This window comes from Mercurialis annua, linkage group LG1-X (genome assembly GCF_937616625.2).
Source record: "Mercurialis annua linkage group LG1-X, ddMerAnnu1.2, whole genome shotgun sequence".
Classification (NCBI taxonomy): domain Eukaryota; kingdom Viridiplantae; phylum Streptophyta; class Magnoliopsida; order Malpighiales; family Euphorbiaceae; genus Mercurialis; species Mercurialis annua.
In genome coordinates, this window is record NC_065570.1 from 63876381 (window position 1) to 63895571 (window position 19191).

The 19191-nt window shown below is 30.6% G+C and overlaps 3 protein-coding genes across 3 annotated transcripts; 2 read left to right on the forward strand and 1 right to left on the reverse strand.

The window, feature by feature from the left end:
* The first annotated feature begins 881 nt into the window (after nucleotides 1-881).
* Nucleotides 882-1929, forward strand: LOC126665300 (uncharacterized). Its single transcript, XM_050358059.2, has one exon. It carries the CDS (start codon nucleotides 1065-1067, stop codon nucleotides 1812-1814), a length of 750 nt encoding a protein of 249 aa, XP_050214016.1. The 5' UTR covers nucleotides 882-1064; the 3' UTR covers nucleotides 1815-1929.
* A 2166-nt stretch (nucleotides 1930-4095) lies between these two features.
* Nucleotides 4096-5095, forward strand: LOC126664548 (protein CHLORORESPIRATORY REDUCTION 42, chloroplastic-like). Its single transcript, XM_050356982.2, has 2 exons — nucleotides 4096-4381; nucleotides 4888-5095. Exons 1-2 carry the CDS (start codon nucleotides 4140-4142, stop codon nucleotides 4988-4990), a joined length of 345 nt encoding a protein of 114 aa, XP_050212939.1. The 5' UTR covers nucleotides 4096-4139; the 3' UTR covers nucleotides 4991-5095.
* A 2014-nt stretch (nucleotides 5096-7109) lies between these two features.
* Nucleotides 7110-9367, reverse strand: LOC126665350 (protein NUCLEAR FUSION DEFECTIVE 4). Its single transcript, XM_050358120.2, has one exon. It carries the CDS (start codon nucleotides 9005-9007, stop codon nucleotides 7355-7357), a length of 1653 nt encoding a protein of 550 aa, XP_050214077.1. The 5' UTR covers nucleotides 9008-9367; the 3' UTR covers nucleotides 7110-7354.
* Between the last annotated feature and the right edge of the window lie 9824 nt (nucleotides 9368-19191).

A 19191-nucleotide genomic window follows, 5' to 3' on the forward strand; every position in this document is an offset into this window, starting at 1 on the left:
TTGATTTTTCGTTCGTCTTTTCTGGTTGCTTTTCCGTTCGTCTCTTTCGTTTGCTTTTCTATACGCGCTTACGTTCGTCTACTTCTGATGAGTTTATCTTCTCTTCCCAGGTCGCTTTTCCGTTCGTCTCTTCTGTTCGTGTTTTTCCGTTCGACTATTCCGTTCGCGCTACGAATTTCTCGATATCGTTTTTAGATTTTTTGTAATTTTTTAAGGTTTTGTGTAATGATTTAAATATTTTGTAAATACATTATTGTAGATCTATGATTTTTTTATTTATAAAATTGTTCAATTGTTCATATAATTATTTTGTCTTTCTCTTATTCATAAATTTGTTTATTTATTTTAATGCTACTGATTTTGTAAAAAACGAATTGATTTATGGCGTATTTGTAGTGTTTTTATAATGTTTTTATAGTATATTCTTGGTGTTTTTTTGGTATATCTATGTTTTTTGATGTATTTCTGCCGTTTTTTAATATATCTATGATGTATTTACAGTGTTTTTATGTATTCACCATAAAAATACTATAAAAATATCATAAATACACTATATATACAATATAAAAAATACCATAATTACACTAAAAACACAATAAATACACTATAATACACCATAGTTACACTAAAAAAATACGATAAAAAAATTAGAAAAATATTCCAGAAAAAAAAATCTATAAAAAAAGAGAATAAATTATTAAAAGTGAAAAAAGATACTTCACAACAAAAAATTCCTACTGCCTTGGCAGTAGAAAATACCTGCAGCATGATATATCAATAAAAACTTATTTAAAATGTCAGTAAATTAAATCGGATATATATTTATAAACACAAATCTGTGAATTATTTTATTTTATTTCAATAAAAGTAGAAAAAATACAATTTTAAAATTATTGCTTCCGAGCCAAAACGCTGCAGTAGTGTATCTTTTAATCCTTCCCTCATATGGAAAGGATTCAGGAGAAATCCTGATATGTAAAGGATTTCAATCTCCCAGTCTATAAATGTATCACTAGCACTGCTAATTACTCTTACTCACCCTAAATTCAGTCTTAAAAGAAAAGATGACGACTCCACAAAGAATTATGATGCAAATTAACAATACTCTTCACTTCCCTTCTTCTCCACACTCACTGCAACTGCATCCTCAGTCCTCTCTTCAAATCAATTTACACTACGCGAACCTCAGATTTATAAGAGGCTTTGAAGGCCGATTAACGCAAATCCAGCCCTACACTTCTCGCCCGGTGTTTTCTTTTTTACTGCCAATCCCACCTTACGTTCGTTCGGATTCTTCCTCATGCCATCGCTATTTTTATGACCATCTCTCTCAATTCTTGAATCTTGATTATGTCCACTTGCGCCGTTTCTTGGCCCGGCATTTGACTGATCATCTTCTGGACTTGTCCATCACGCAACCTTATTCTAGTTTTTCTTCTGTTGCTGATGTTGAAGTTATCCACGAAGAGATTATTAACTTACAGGAGTTAGCCGCGAGGTTGAGGATGAGCTCGTTGGGTGACGGTGATGTTCTTGTTTATGATGAAGTAATTATAGAAGAAGAAGATATAGAACCCACTGGTTCAGGGGTGTCTACGGCGGTGCTTATGAAGCTGAAGGCGGAGAGCTTTTCTGCGGGAGAGAGCGGTGGTGGTGACTGTGCAATTTGTTTGGAAGAATTTGGCGGTGATGAAAAGGAAGTGGTGGTGATCAAGATGCCTAGTTGCGGTCATAGTTTTCATGAAAACTGCATCTTTAGATGGTTGCAGAAGAAAAAGTCTTGCCCTATGTGCCGACGTCAAGTCCAGGATTGATTTTAATTTGTTAATTAGTTTAGTATTTCATTTATAACGTTAATTTAGAAGTTCTTTAGTTTGTAATTACAATTGGATTATGATGTAATTTTTAGTCCAAGGTAAACTTTTAGTATTCTCAGTGTTTCAGTTGTTAGTCATACATTTACAATGGTACAAATGGTAGATTGAGAAATATATAAATTTGGGAAGTTTAGGTATTTACTCCAAAAATGAAAATATTTGCACATTTTACCTCAACACAGAAAAGTTGCAGAAAATACCTCACGTTTTTTTCAGATTTATGTTTTTACTCTGGGTTTAAAGATATTTATGATTTTACTCCGTTATCATCTGGTTATCATAAATCCTTCTGTAATTATATTTTTGCGCACGTTATCATCCAATTATCATAATTTTATCATATTTCATTATCATCTAGGTATCTTACTGCAGTGTTATGATAACAACATGATAATATACTGATACTGAGATGATAATCAGATACTGTTTTATCATAACATAATCATAGATATTATCATAACATTATCATATTTCATTATCATCTAGTTATCTTATTGCAGTGTTATGATAACAACATGATAATATACTGATACTGACATGAAAATCAAATATTGTTTTATCATAACATAATCATAGATATTATCATAACATTATCATCTTAATACCATAAATATCATCATCTCGGTATCATATGATAATGTTATGATAACGAAATATGATAATATTATGATAACGATTTTATAATCAAACATTATTTTATGCAGAATTTTTTTCACCGCAATGTTATGATAACTACATGATAATACAGTGATACTCATATGATAATCAGAGGCTGTTTTTTTATAAAAAAATAATTTTTTCTGCAGTGTTATGATAATGTGATGATAATGCAGTGATACTCATATAATAATCAGATGCTGTTTTGTTTGCAGAAAATCGTTTTTTTCATCATAAAATCTTTTTCATGCAGCTTTTTAGATCTAAAATTGAAAAAAATCAAGATTAATTTATTTAGATTTGAAAGTTAAATTGTATTTATCACCACGAATTAAGAAAAAAATCGCTAAAATCAAATATGAAAGAACGGCGGAGCGACGACGAAACGATGGCGGAGCGACAACAGATCGATGAAGGAACGATGACGAAAAAAAGAATAAAAATGGAGAAGAAAAGAAGAATAAAGAAGAAGAAGAAGAAGAAGAAAAATGGCGGAAAAAAAAGAAAGCAGAGAAGAGAAAGAAGAAGAAAGAGAAAAGGAAAAAAAAAGTGACAGATAGTATATGATTAGAGTAAAAGAAATATGATTAGAGTAAAATAATAATAAAAAGTAGGTATAATTATAATATAAATATGCCTTAGAGTAAAAAAATAATTATAGTAAAAGGGTGAGGTATTTTCTCTATCTTTTCCTTCTTGAGATAGGAAATCCTATTATTTTTAAAAATAGAGTATTTTTCCTAATTTTCTCTATAAATTTTAGTGTTTTAGAATTTAGGCCCATTCGAGCTCGAGCTTATAGAACACAAGTTCGTCCTAACTTGGACTCCGCTCGATCATTTATACCCCTAGTTAGAAGGCAGACCTATACTATAAATTCCCATAAATTGGTTAAAAACTGCTAATTAACTGTAACACAGGTCCATTTACAGCACCATTAGAAAGGTTTAGGGGAAAATTGATAATTAGTAGGTGGATGAAATTTACATTTTTTGAAAAAGTTTGATAGAATTACAAATCTATTTAAATGCCGTGAGAATACTTTATAGGTTACTAAAATAATTTTTTTAAAAATATTAAACATCAATTTTTTTTTATAGTCACTAAAGGTTTTTTAAGAATGAGTTTGATTCAGGTTAATGGGGAGGGCTCATTTTAAGGCTATATGAGCCATATAATTTATATTGACTTATATTATTATATTTATAAGTTAGTGGGAGGGGGGTTAGTTTATTAAGCTATAGAAGGCCATTTTGTAAAGTTAAATTAAGTTTTATACAATTTTAGTAATTTTTTAAAAGTTAGGGGGGAGAGGGGTGTTTAAGACCCTCTCAAGCCTCCTCCTAACTCCGTCACTGAACTCTAATTTAAAACGTGGCATAAATAGATTGACTGTTTATAACATGAATACATGTTTAGTCTCAATCATTATTCATTATTTTTTATGTTAGGCGAATTGTGGATAATTATTTATTTCAGTGCCTCTTTAGATAATAAATGAAAATATATATATGGCCCAAACAAAGCTAGCAAAATTCATAGTATATAAATACTAGTGCTCGAAAATATGAACCTTACAAAAATTATCCAAAATTGATAACAAAAATGGCACCATTATCTCTACCATCGACCTCCACATTTCCATGCACAAAACTTGAGAGACCAATCTTGAAATTCACCAACTCTATTTCATCCTTCAATTTCGTTACTAAATGCCAATCATCATCCAAACTTGACATCGGTTCACCCATTGTAATTGTTGAAGCTCCCCAAGCGGTCAAAACGGCGGCGTCCATACCATGCCTTATAGTAAACTCTGGACTAGTCAAGCCTGGGGATGTAGGGAGGTGCATAATTCTTCTCTTTCTCTACCTTCAAATATTCTAATTAAATTTATCAATTTATAGCAATAGCCAATTGACATAAATATTTTTAAAATAGTTTAGACATTCCGATTAGTTAATTTTACGCTCGTATCTAACAACAAATTTAGAGAGAGTTAATAATTTAATTAGTAAAAATAAAATACAATTTACACGTGTATAATGTTATACGGATAATTTTTAAAACATTTATGATCTTTTCTATAATTATGAAGTAAATTATTTTGAAAATAAGTTAAGGGACCCAAAATATATGTCATTTAATTTTTTTTGATAATTTATATGTCATTTAATTAATTTGATTCTTTATTTTTTTATTTATTGTTTGGATGAAATTGTCAGGACTTACAAAATTAAACCAAACTGCCGGACTATTTGTTTAAGATATTTATGTCAATTTAATTATAGTAAAATTATTTTACCTTCTACGGAATGTAACTGATTCTTGATTCATATATATAAACCTGCAGAATTGTGTCAAGAAAGCCTAAAGATGTGTGGGCAGTTCGTCTCAGCATTGGAACATATCTTATTGATGCCAAATATTTCAAGCCCCTCGAACTTCCTCAATGATTCAATTTTGTCCAAATGTTGTCCACATGGTTATATTCAAGTATATATAACCATATTTACGATTTTCTTCTTCAAGATCAATAAATTCCTATAACTTAGTTTTTATTTTTGTATCTAAGCAGTTTTTCTTACGATATTTGTAGAGACAAGTAATCTTGTACAATATGGATACAATTTTGGATTCGACTTCTAAATATAAAACAGCTTTAAAAATCTTCTGAAAGAGCTAAGTCGTTCTAACAGATCCTACCCGGTTCAGTCAGTGATTCGAATATCGAGTGGTACCTGTACTAAAATATTTACTTATTAAATTGGCTGTTTTGTGAGATTCAAATTAAACAAATTCTATTGCTTGGGGCTAGGAGGGTGTAACTGAGTCGAGCTAATTCGCGAGCTAATTGTGATTGACTCGAAAAGTATTCGAAACTCGATTAATATTGACTTGAGCTCGAATTAATAATCAAGTCGAGTTCGAGTTTCAAAATACTCGGCTTGATAAATTCACGATCTTAATCGAGTTTTTATTAATTACTTTTTTACCCTTTTGATTATATATATTTACAATTATATCTTTACTTTTATATTAAAATTTACTCCCTCCGTCCCGTTTAAGAAGTCCCATATTCTATTTTGAGATGTCCCATTTAAAAAGTCCCATTACTATTTTTAGAATACTTTTCCATTGAATACCCCATTTTACCCTTATTTTAGTTATCTTAAAAGAGTTTTATGGAAAATTCCACTATCATTAATAGGGGCAAAACATGAAAAAACATGAAAAGACAAGAATATTTAATGTTTTCTTAATCTGTGTGTAAAGTCAAATGGGACTTCTAAAGTGGGACGGAGGGAGTAACTTTTAAATATTTATATAGATAATCCAGTCGAGTTCGAGTCTCAAACATTCTAATGAATTCGAGCTCAATCTTCTAAAATGAAACTCAATCCAGTTCAAGTCGAGTTTCAAGTTCTAGATTTAAGAGTTGATTCGAGCTCGAGTTTGGCAGTGGGACTATGTTACCTTTTTAAGTGTCTTTTAGTGTGATTTCTTTGAAAAAAACATCATATATAGAAAAAAGTGCAGAAAATGTTTTTCCTACTCAAACTCTAATTTCACCGATGATAGTATTTTTTTTAAATTTTAAATGACACTTCAATTTTTTACATCATAACAGAAAACGAGAATCGGAAGAGGACTTCTCGTGTCGAAAATGAATTACAGTATTTTCATCACTTAGGCTGTACATACATCGTAACTTTAACTTGTATTGTGTATTATGCTTTAAAAAAATAAAAGAAACGTATTGTAAAATTAAATATCACCATTCCAGATACTTGAAAACAGGCTTGATTCATATAATTTCCTAAAGAAACTCTTCAGGAAAATCTTGCATTATCTTGTTGATCTCACTTTTTAACTCTAAACTCCGTGTGTTTTAATTGAAAGCTAATAATAGTTTTGGCTGAAATTTAAACAGTTTTTCTCAAGAGTCTTTTAGGATTATTTCTTTGAGAACACATCAAAGATGAGAAAATGCAGCAATATATTTTCTTGGCATAACACATTTTTGGATACATACACTTGTCCACATTGGATCCCTATATTTTTTTTTTATTAATATTGAGTCCTTTCACTTTTAATTTTATAGATATTGAATTCTTTCATCACAAAAAATATTAATGGAGACACAATAAAAATTAATTTACAGACTTAATGTCAAATAGAAGTGTATGGACTAAATTTTAATACAGTAAAAGTAAAAAATGAATAAAAAACTTATTTCAATCGCGCTTACTGCTTGTGAAATACTCTCTTTATTTCCGTAACGGGTGAACCTAATGTCCACAAATTAAAAGTGTAGAGGTTCAATATTAATAAATAAAAGTGCAGGGATTTAATGCAAAAATGTGGACAAGTATACTGACCAAATATGCATTTTGCCTATTATTTTTTCTGCTCAAACTTGTATCATCCAACGTGGGCCTAGCTTGAACGGCTAAGGCACCTCTAAGTGCATCAAGAGGTTGTGGGTTCAAACCACGCCTCGGTAACTAACAACTAACAAATGAGACTCGAAAGAGTCGATTCCCACCTTTGATAAAAAAAAAACAGCCTGAATAATTTTAATTGCACTTCACTTTTGTACATCATAACATTATGATTACAACGGAGAAAGAATCGAACCTGACATTCTCAGGTCGAAATACAATGTCCTGCCGCTTAGACTATGGAGAAATCAGAACTTTACTTGCACCATGTATCATACTTTTTTTTCCCTAAAGAATTGCACCATAAAATTATACACCACCATTTTAAATACTTGAAATTTACAATCAAATTTCTTCACCAAAATCTTGTTGATCTCATCTTCTTTCCCTAAACTTCTTATAAATATCACCACTATAAAACTTTCTAGTCCTCACCACCAAAATGAGAGAAACAAGAGCACCAAAAAAAGTAACACAAGACAAGATTATAAATGGTGTTCTAAAACATTCAACTCCAATACAAACCAATTCCTTAACAGAAGATCTATCCAAACCCATCTCATGTAGCTTCTTCAATGCTTCATTATCATACAAAGAACCAGTAACCTTCACATTAAGTATGAATGAACCAAGTGGGCTAGCCAATTGTCCACAATTGAACAATGTAGAGTAGTACTTAAGTCCGAAAAGCTCGGAAATTATTGCAAAAAGCAAAGGTAATTGTGCACCAAATGAAAACCCCATAATCACTGAAGCTACATAGACTGAATTAGTGAAGGGGAATGCAATCAAAAGATGACCAACACAGGCTAAAAGAAGAACAAATGTCATCATCAATGGTCTTGGTGTTTTGTATTTTACTAACATCCCTTCAGACACAAAACCAGCAAACACCCTTCCAAAATAATTCCATATACTAACCAATGAAACAAAAGTTTTGATGGTTTTATTCGGATAACCTAAAGATTCACCAATTTGACCTAAGTTATCTACCGCTGTTAAACTCGAACCAAGTCCGCATAATGTAGCAGCAAATAGTATCAACATGTCAATACTTAACAATGCTTGTAAAATTGTGTAATCCTCACCTCTAGGTGGCTTGTCAAATATGGTAAGAAAACAAGATCTTTCTTGTCTCTCAGGCATTTCGTCAAACACGACATCCGCAACTTCTTTTCGACTCTCTATAGCGAATTCGCTTGGCGGGTTTTCTTTCTTCAAACTATTCCATTGAATCCATTCTTCTTTGACTGCAATTACAAGAGGTAAAAACAGAAAAACACAAGCAACAGTAGAGCTTGTAGCATAAGCTCCTCTAGAGAAATTAATCTGTTTCTCAAGAATTGTGATGACCATAAGAAATAAAGCCAACAAAATTGACACATAAAGAAAACTATAAAACATTTTTAGCTCGTTAGGCTCTCTCTCAGGCTTCATCACTCTAATAGTGTACACAAAAACTACAGAAAGAGCAGCTGGTAGCCAAGCAATTAAGAGAATTAAAGACTTGGAATCACTTCCATAAATGGCTAAATAAAGTTGTGTGAAAATTGCACCACTTAATCCAACAAAGCCCTTTAAAAGCCCTAGCATAACACCCCTACTTTCTGGGAAATTTATCACAGAAGTGACCAAAGCTCCTGTATTGGCAAAGTTTTGAGAGTTTGCTCCTATGCAAATATACACACACATATGCCAAATTTCTGGTCTGGGAATTCTACCAGTAACAGCTAACCAGATCATGAAATAGCCAGTAAAATTCATGGCAGAACCCATTAAAAGAACAAACCAAGTTGGGGTTATTTCAGCTATGAGACCTGAAAAAACCCCAATGTTGGCACCAAGATCTTTGAAAAAAGAGATGAGATTTAGGGTTTGTTGGTCATAACCAAGGGTTGATTTTATATCTTTTGAGTATGTGCCAAATAGATAAGTCGCTCCTGCTCCTGCCATTATCAAGAATGATGCAAAAACTGAAAACCATCTCCCATTTATCACATGCACTGCAAATTTTAGTTTCTCACCCATTTTTTTTTCAAGAATTTAAACCAAATAAGGGTATGATTCTTGAATATGGTTAAGTTTGTCTCAAATTGTGAAGAAAGGGGATGATGAAATCTTGAAGAAAAAGATAATTGAAGGCACTCAAATCAAGAAATCAAGAAAAGATTGAATCTTTATGGTAAATACACAATACCCATTATCAATTTACTACCAAACATAAAGAATTTAATCTAAAGAAATGAAAAACACCAAGAGAAGAATTGAGTTTTTTCTTTTAGTTTCTTGTTCTTTGAAATTTTGAATTTCATTGCATCGGAAAAGGTTATAATTTATAAATCTATGTTTATCCTTTGTTACAAAATGATTGGACTTAATTGAACTATTTATAGTAATTGTATAAAGTGCTTTTTTTACAAGGAAATTCTGAACATAATTACAGAAAAGTTAAAAAGAAAAGGAAAAGCTGTTGAAGTGTTTATCAAATTGGCCACAATTTCGGACAAGAAGAGATATTATTATCCCAAAAAAAACTAATTATTCTAAAATTACAATCAACAAAAAGGTTAAAATAGATTAATCCACTTATGTAATAGCCGAAAATGGATGAGGATGATTTTGCTTTTTGATGAGGTGTGCATTATCTATTAACAATATTATATGTTGAAGTAAATAGATTTCAGATAAATTAAGTAATTAATTTCACAATCCAGGTGAGACATTCCTATTATACAATCTCATAAATAACTAAAAATAAAGCCATAAATTGATTTAGGGACTTCATATCAATAAAATAAAATAAAAATCTGAGTCATACTAAATGCGCATGAAGTAAATAGTTTTATTTCCGTGACAAAAAAAATTAATATACAAAATTAAAAGTTTATGAACTCAATATTAACAAATAATACTAAAACTATAATGGGTCGTTTGGTTCAACGTTAGGAATCGAAATCGAAATGATAGATTTTTTTCATATATTGTTTGGTTCAATAAATTAGTCTAGGAATGGGAATAGATATTTTTTTTCTAAAATATTATTTATTATTATAAAATTTTAATATTTTTAAATAAAAAATTATTTATTTATAAAAATATTTTTTATTTTTTCTTGAAAATTAAATAAATATTTTTAATATTTTTATATTATTACTTATTATTAAAACATCAGCTAAATTTGATTCTCATGAAAATAAAAAATGGGGAGAATGAAACATTGAAGGGATAATTCTATTTCTATTATTTAGTAATGTTGGATAAATAATCACAAATAATAGAAATCATTCATTTCCATTTTTATTTTCGATTTTTTTAACGAACCAAACGTCCGTAAAAGTGCAATGTCAACAAGTGGACAAATGTCAATGTGGGCCTAATTTGAATGGTTAATGCGTCTCTAAGTGCATCGAGAGGTTGTGGGTTTGAACCACGCCACGGTAACTAACAACTAACATGAGACTCTAAAGAGTCGATTTCCACCTTTGATAAAAAAAAAACAAGTGGACACATATAAAAATTTAAATATGCATTTTGCCGGATTTTTTTGGTAGAAATTCAAACTTTGCTTCCATGTTCTTAAACAAATTGGTCCAAATTAACTTCAACTAAAGTATTACAAATTGGTCCAAATTAACTTCAACTAAAGTATTACATTACCGCGTAGAAAAACAAAATATCTGATCTAGTTTTAAATTTAATCACGGACTATGAAAAGAAAATCCCCAGTTGGAGAAAAATCCAAACGTAATTTTGACAGGATATACATCAAATATGATAAAAAGGAAAAATTGAAAGATATCGGGTGGCAGCCAAATGAGCTACAGGCAAGATTTGTATAAGCATACAGAAATGGAGTCATGTCATGTGTGAGAATTTAGAAAAGAAAGCTCAACAATTTGCTTTGTTTTCACATACATTATTCTGCACTTCCCCTCACTAAATATACATATTTTTTAATCAATTCTACCTTTCATTCTCTATTTATTTGTGGCTAAAGTGTCTCTTTTGGATGTCGACTTGTTCATGGGCCAAATAGGAATCTTAAATGTAGATGAGTTCGAACCGAATTAAACGGTATTTAAGCCCGGCCCGAATCCTGAATCTGCTTGATTCCAACCCAAGCAGGTTTAGATTAACATGTGTTGTCCAATTTAGTCTATAGAATGAATGTATTTGGGCTTACACTGATTTTTTTGAACTTAAATAACATTTTTTTAAAAAAAATCCCTCACATAAAAAAAGTATAAATTTATTATGAGTTCGGACTTGTTAACCACTTAAGTATCAAAAATCGGATTCAAGTGGGACGGGCCGGATGGATGCCCAACCCATCATTCAAACTTAGTTAGTATTGGAATGGGAAAAGACTCTTGTGATGTTTTGATTTTTGATTAGATTTCATCTCTCATGTTGAAATGAATTTGAGATGATTTAATCATCTAAATTTAGTATGAATATGCACTCTTTAACCAAAGTAACCACTTAATTTAATAGAACCCATTGCTATCTTCTGTAAATCAACATGACACAGATTTTGTGAAAAACAGTTATCATAATTGGCCCACTAGTCCATTAGAAATAGAGTCAACTATAAAATCTAAAAATCACTTAATTTTTAAAAATATACTCTAATTTTTTTAAAAAATTAATTTTGCTTAAAAAAATAAAAAAATCTTTACACATTTATGTATTTGTTTTTTTACTATGTAAAATATATTTTTAATACATATTTGATATTTTAAAGATTCATTTCTGATATACCTCTGATATATTTCTGATGCGGAACACACCAATCAAAAACTTTTAGATACTAAATAAAAATGCTTTAGATACAATATGAATGTTTCTGAAATTGTTTTCCCCATTTCGAAATTTTCTGTAATTTTTCCTTAAAAATGATCAGCTCTAGAGACCCAATATAGTGAGAAGCAGCATATCTTGTACAGTGGACTATTTTAGTGGCCTCACTAAAATGAGAGTTACCGATGAGTATAGGAGTGCTTTTAAAAAGCACTGAACTTGGTCATACTCATTGGCCCAGTTACTTCGGTTCAAATCAATCCAAACAAAATCAGTGACTTGCATCTTAAAATATCTGACTGACAATTTTAATTAGTCAAACCAATAATTTTTGGATGGCGATATTTTCAGATTATGTTTTAATAGAATGAGAGTAGTTTTTATGATTTTGACATTGCTACCTTTTTATAATAATTTTCTTTTTTTTATGGTTATCTTTGCTATTCCAAAATTAGCATCATAGTAGTAAACAATCTAAACCCTCTGCTAATTATTTCACATTGACTTCTCTGTATCTTATAGCTATTAATTCATTTTTTCAAGAAAGAAAAATAAGTAATAAAGACCCATAAAAAGATAACTAGTTCTTGCTAGTTTTTTAGATTACAATTTGATATGATAGAGGCATAGAGCTCAAAAACGATTTTGCATTCTGCAGTAGTACCAATTCAGTCAAAAATGATTTTGCATTCTGTAATAGTACCAATTCAGCCAAAGTATTAGTGCTCATTAAATTTTGATCGGTAAGCAAATATGGTGCTTCTTTTGAATTTTTCTGAAGAGTGCCAACAGAAAAATAATAATATTTGCTTATTATTTCTGTTAACTTATTTTAAAAAAATATGTTTTAATTCGAAATATTTTTAAAATTTGAGGATTGTATGGTGAATGAAAGATGGTTTCTCTTGTTCATTCTCAGCCTTTTTTTTAAAAAAATTACAATTTTAATGGAGACCGATCTATTGTAAGTAATTTGATGAAAAACATGTGATAAGATGAATTGCTAGAATTTAGCAAGCTATATGGAACCGATGTTGAAAATTCACCAATGCTAGTCTTGGAATTAAAAAGATGACCCCGATCTTTTCCCACTCACGTCTCCATGGGAATAATTAACATAAATTTTTAATTCCATTACGGGCGAATCACCCTGAAAAACGGAAAATCTCCTCTCCATTGTTAACCCGATGGCCAACAGTTTTGATTTCAAACCTAGTCCGAGGCTCTCTTTTTTTTTTTTAAGAAAAGGTCATCTTATAGATAATTTTTTACTTTTACTATTGTTAAAATCTAACATAGGTTTATCCAAATCCATCTTAAATTCATAAAAATAATATATATTGATTAGGCTTGAATAGTAAATTTAAAATTTGACTCGAGCTCAGATTAGATTTGAGCTTGCATTTTAAAAAGTTAAACCCGTTCAAATTGCACTTATGATCAGTCTACGATTGGAACATTATGGTTATATAATTAAAAGTTCACGAATAATATAACTACCAGCTAAATAAAAAATAAAAGAAAGACGAAATTAAAAAATTGTAGGTGGCAATTTACACAGAAGAACCCAATAATATTTTTAAGTATTGATTTTCCTAATAGGCTAAATCCATTTTAAGGTCCTTAAACTTTTATTTTTTGGTTCATCATGTCCTTCAACTTTTATTTGGCTTTCTCAAATCCTTAAACTTTCATTATTTGGTTCATCAGGTCCCTCAACTTCTATTTGACTTTCCCAGGTCTTTAAACTTTTGTTTTTTGGTTCATTCGGTCCTTAAACGAAGATCCATTTAAGGACCCAATGAACCAAAAAATAAACAATTAGAGACTTGAGATAGACAAATAAAAGTTGAAGGGTCTGATGAACCAAAAAAATAAAAGTTTAAGGACCCGAAGAAGTCAAATAGAAGTTAAAGAATCTAATGAACCAAAAATGTATAGTTTAGGGACCTCAAAATAGGTTTAGCATTCCTAATATTGATAAGAGAATCTAACATTACTAAATAGCAAAAATATATTAAAAAATTGAAAGGTAAAATTTAAACTATCCTTTTAATTATTATAGTCTATCTAAGCTCATCTTATATACATGCAAATTGTTACACTATAATTAATTTTAATTATCATCAATCAAATTCGTATTTAAACGTTTTGAGCTAGACTAAATAGAAAAAAAATATGTTCGTCATTGATTTTGGATTTTTGAAAAGATAAATTAAAAGTTTCGAATTGGACTAGAAAGAAAGGATAAACAATTAATATTTTTTTTCTAGGGTGTTTTCCCCAAAAGATAGAATCCATTAATAAAGATAAAATTATAAAAGGAGTCATATTACAAGAATAAAATATGATCTTTCAATTGTTGATCTAGAAAATACTAACAAACCTAACATACAAGTTAAGTAAATCAAAGGAGCGGCAAATCTAGTCATAAATTCCGCATTAAATTTTGAACGAACGAGAAGTAAGGCTTCCGTTGGAAGTGGGACTTGGATATGCCCTTTACTCCGATAGACCGGCCACACACACGACCCACTTGATCCATTGAAGGTTTGTATTTTCGATAATCTTTGTCAATGGAATTTTTATAAGTTAGATTGATAGCGCTTCAAATCTTAGATCTACAAGAGATTAACTCTAAATCCCGAACAATCGCTAAAAAAAAATTCTTGAACGATTTAAGAAAGAAAACCACAAAAAAATTCTTATAAGAAAAAGATAGAATCCATGCCGGATAGATAGACTTCATATCGAAGAGATCTTATTGAAAACAAGATTAAAACTATATATTACTTATTATTTATGGGCGGAGGAGGTAATTGTCGATTAGGATAGGAAACCACCTTCTCCCACTCTTTAAAGTATGAAAATGAAGAAGAGTTTTTTAGAGAGAAGGCGGAGCAATTTTTAGAGAGAGAATTTTTCTTGAAAGTGATTGATGATAAAAACAATTATTGATCTTTAACTTAAAAAAAAAAAGTAAAAAGTGTTAAGATTATAAGAGCTATACATTCATATTAGTCAAATGATAATTAATTGGAGTTGATGTAGATTACATCTCTTTTCTCATTCAGTCTCTTAAGAAATCACAGTACATCCAATTAAATTGGTGGGAATTGGTAGGGTTAGACCATCCCCAATGCTGAAAATATCCTTCAACTATTGTGCAATTTTTGTTTCTTCAAATTAGGTCAATAAATAATTGATTAAAGACTAAAAAAGCTTATAATAATTACACTACTAAGATTAAGATAATAAACCTCCAATGATTTTCCATTCAAATTTGTTCCCTCAGTACAAATGCAAATGGGGACATAGGCAATGTCCCATGACAAAAGGCACACCAAATTCTTTAGCCAATAATTCATTGTGGAATGGCATGTGCATGCACAGCTCACACTTGAAAGAAGTAGGGACAATATCCCTTAAAATGTTTTTTCTTTTGTTTTTCAAGAAACCCTTAAAATGTTTTAGCCTTTTAAAGGGTGGTCTAGTTATTAAAATTTCATTCTATTATTTAGTTACAATTTATGCGTGTGTTTAAACCTTAGACTGCATGTAGATTTGTTCTATATTGTATAAGAATGTTTATTTTTTATTTAATTATTTTAATAAGTGGTTGAATTAACTGAACCAGTGATTGACCTTATTGAACCGTGAATAGATGATTATATATACTGGTTCGACTACCGGTTCGGTCACGAAAACAGTGCATGGTGTAACTTGATTTTTTTTTTTGAGAAAGTGTAACTTGATTTAGTGGCAGGAGAATAATATCCAAATAAATACAGCAAATGGACCTCCATGTTCTTGCTTTCTTTCTCCTTTTGGTCCCATTTGTGTCCCAAGAAAACTGAAAAAAAAGCCCTAAAATGATTGATTTTCATGCCAAGAAATTAAACGACTCTAATTTCAAAATGGGTTCCATTACTTGTACAACAATACCATGACAACTTTTAGATATATTTTTGCCTTAGCCTTTTTCCTCCTTACACAGAAGAATAATTTCAATGGGGCCATCATCATTTTTTGCTTCCGAAATCCATCTCTTAGTTCACAGTTGAGTGGTGGGTGTGAATGAAGAACAAGACAAGATAACCTGGTTCAATCGGTTAAACCAAAAATCGACCAATTGACAGACTGAACAGACGAATCAAAATATCGGTCAAACTGGCCGATTCTTAGTGTTGGACAATTTTAACTTAAATTTCTTGGTGTTGGATAATTTTATTTTAAATTGGCCGGTTCTTAGTGTTGTGCTCTCCTTTCTTTCTAAAATAAAAGAATTTTTTATTTTCTCATCTTTTTGAGGGTCGGAGAAGATGACTTTTCCGCTTAACCAGAAAATCATCTTCTCTCCGCCCATATTATTATTATTTATATATCTATTTTTTTGGTTTTAATAAGTCTTTTTAAGATGTTTGTTTGTATTTTATTTTTATTGAATAGATCTCTAAGGTCTTTTGGCACCTTTTTGATCTGATGTTTTAGATCACTAAAGAATATTTCGCGTCCGTTCGAATTTTAAATCCGTGTTTTTGTAAATTTAAGAATGGAGAGGTTTATAAATCTATTTTTTTAGAATTTTTTTAAAAGGTAAAAACTGAAAATATTAATCTTTGTCGGATAGAGCAAATTGCTTGTTAAACCTGAAAAAGAATAATCCAAGTAATAGAAGCATAGATCTTCGTTGAGTTAAGATACGGGATCCATATCTAAATTTTTTCGTTTTTGATTTTTTTTTTTTTGCTTATCTTTGATGGTAGCTTAATATTTGATAATTTAAACTTGAAACTTGACAGATCATATTGTGTTTTTTGTGATATGATTTTTATTAGTTGTATTTATGTCTTTATAAATTAATTCTATTCTGGGAAAAATAAAATAAAAAAATTGCTTGTACTTAATTTAAAATGCATTCAGATGAAATTTAATTTAGAATTAGAAATCAAAAAAGAGTAAAATGGAATCGATCAAAATTTATAGACAAATTTCAATTATTGAGTTTATGATTAAATTTAATTTCCTTTGGTGCTCTTTTGTCAGACTCATTTTACATTCATAGTTGCACAGAATCTTGGTGAGATCCAACTTTATCTAATAAAAGCCAACTAAAAAAGGTTGGAAGGATATAATTACACATAATCAAACTCATATTATTAACTTCCAAAGATAGACCAATAATTACACCAATGATACGTTTATTCTCCAACTAAATATTACCTTATCCACCTTAATTGGCATAAAATGATGTTATATACATATTAACTGTGAAATGAGGGTGGAGATTATTTGCACTCCATACCTTATAACTAAATTTCATTTTTATTTTATTTTTTTAATGGTGTAACACGAGGACATCTCAGGAAATTATTTATCATAATACTGCTCTCGTTCAAACACGTTTAGTTCCAAAATTCTGATGAAATCCGGTACGCGGTCGCACCCTACTTTTAATTGCAAATCACTTTATTATCCTTATTAAGATTTTTCACGTTATTCTTGTTTTATGCTATATACTATGTAGTATGCATTTAAGTTCTGTATTTTTATTTTTGTTGTTCTTTTTTCTGTAAAAAGCAAATCAAGTTACAAAAGACAAAACAAACCAATGATTCATAACTTCACTTCAGCTTTTGCGATGAATTAACATTTATCTTTTTGGCTATTGGTTTTGTTTTATTTGATATCTTTTAAATTAATAAATTATAAAAATGAGACTTGTAGGTTGTATATATCCTAATTATTCTACTACAGCTGTCTACTACAGCTGTCTAGCTGACATGGCACTTCCTTATTGGTGCTTTTATGTATCACACAGATTAGTATCTTAGAATAGTAGAATAGCAAGTAGCGGTTATTTTTTGTGCTTCTTCTACAGCTCTGTATATAAGCTCATTAGTTAGCTTCTTGATCATTAATGAGAAATATAGATTCTTTCTCTCAAATTGATATTTTACATGGTATCAGAGCTCTAGGAAGATCAAAACCTAGGGTTTCAAATTTTCTCTAAAATTGATCGAAGATAATCAATTACTTCTACTTTCAACTAATTGAAGAAGAAGAATGGAGGATAATAGCAATGTATCAGGAAGTCGCAACCATGAGAGGTACGCGAACAACTATAATGGTGATCCATTGATGTTACAGGGATCGGACCATCCTAATCTTACGCTGGTAAGTTCGCCATTGACAATCAACAATTATTTCAGCTGGAGTAGAGCTATTAAGATAGCTTTAGGTGCGAAAACTAAATTAGGGTTTATCAATGGTAAATGTACAATGCCAGATGAAGACTCTGATTCATATGAACAATGGATTAAAGTTGATTGTATGGTGATTTCTTGGCTATTGAATTCTATTTCTAAAGAACTATCAGGTGCTTTTTTGTGCGCAATCTCAGCTAAAGGATTGTGGGATGACCTGAAACAGAGATTTGGACAGAGTAATGGTCCTATGCTCTACCAATTGAAGAGGGAAATTGCTTCAATCTCTCAAGGAAATGATGAAATTTCTGTTTATTTTACAAGACTCAAATGTTTGTGGGATGAACTGGGCTATATGATGAACTTTCCAACTTGCAGTTGTGGAGCAATGAAGCAGTGCACCTGTAATTTGACTAAGTCTGTTATTGATTTTCACTCACAGGACAAGTTGATTCAGTTTCTTATGGGACTGAATGATGAATATGAATACTCAAGAAACCAGATTCTATTGATGGATCCTTTACCTAATGAGAATCGTGCCTACTCAATGATAATGACAGTAGAGAAACAAAGACAAGTTAGTGGACACATAATGCAAACTGTTGATAGCACAGCTCTTCTGGCAAAACCACAGAATTACCAAAGCAATAGCAAGGGAAACTGGGATGCAAAGAAGAGATATGGGGAAGACTACAAGAAAGATAAAAACAAAGGACATTGTGACTATTGCAATAGAGATGGTCATACAAAGGAAGGTTGTTTTAAACTGGTGGGATATCCTGATTGGTACAAAGGAAACAAAGGAAATGGACAGAAACAAGGGACTAGAATGGCAGCTCAAGTGAACACCTACAGTCCACAGAATGATAATCCTTTGGAAACAGAAGGAAATAACTGGAATCAAGCTTCGATGGGATATGAACAACTGAGCAATACTTTAACTGATATGTTAAAGATCCTTAAAGGAAAGGCAGTTGCTGAGAGTGCATCAGGATCGAGTGGAAAGTTTGCTGGAACTGCAGAAAGACTTCCTATGGATCGTTATGCATTTGCAGGTACTTTTTCTTCTTATGCTCTCAATAGCTTTGGTATGTATGACTGTGATTGTTGGATTATAGATACAGGGGCTTCTGATCATATGACCTATAACAGTTCATCTTTTCTCACCAAAACCTCTTTAACTCAACCTATACAAGTTTGCCTACC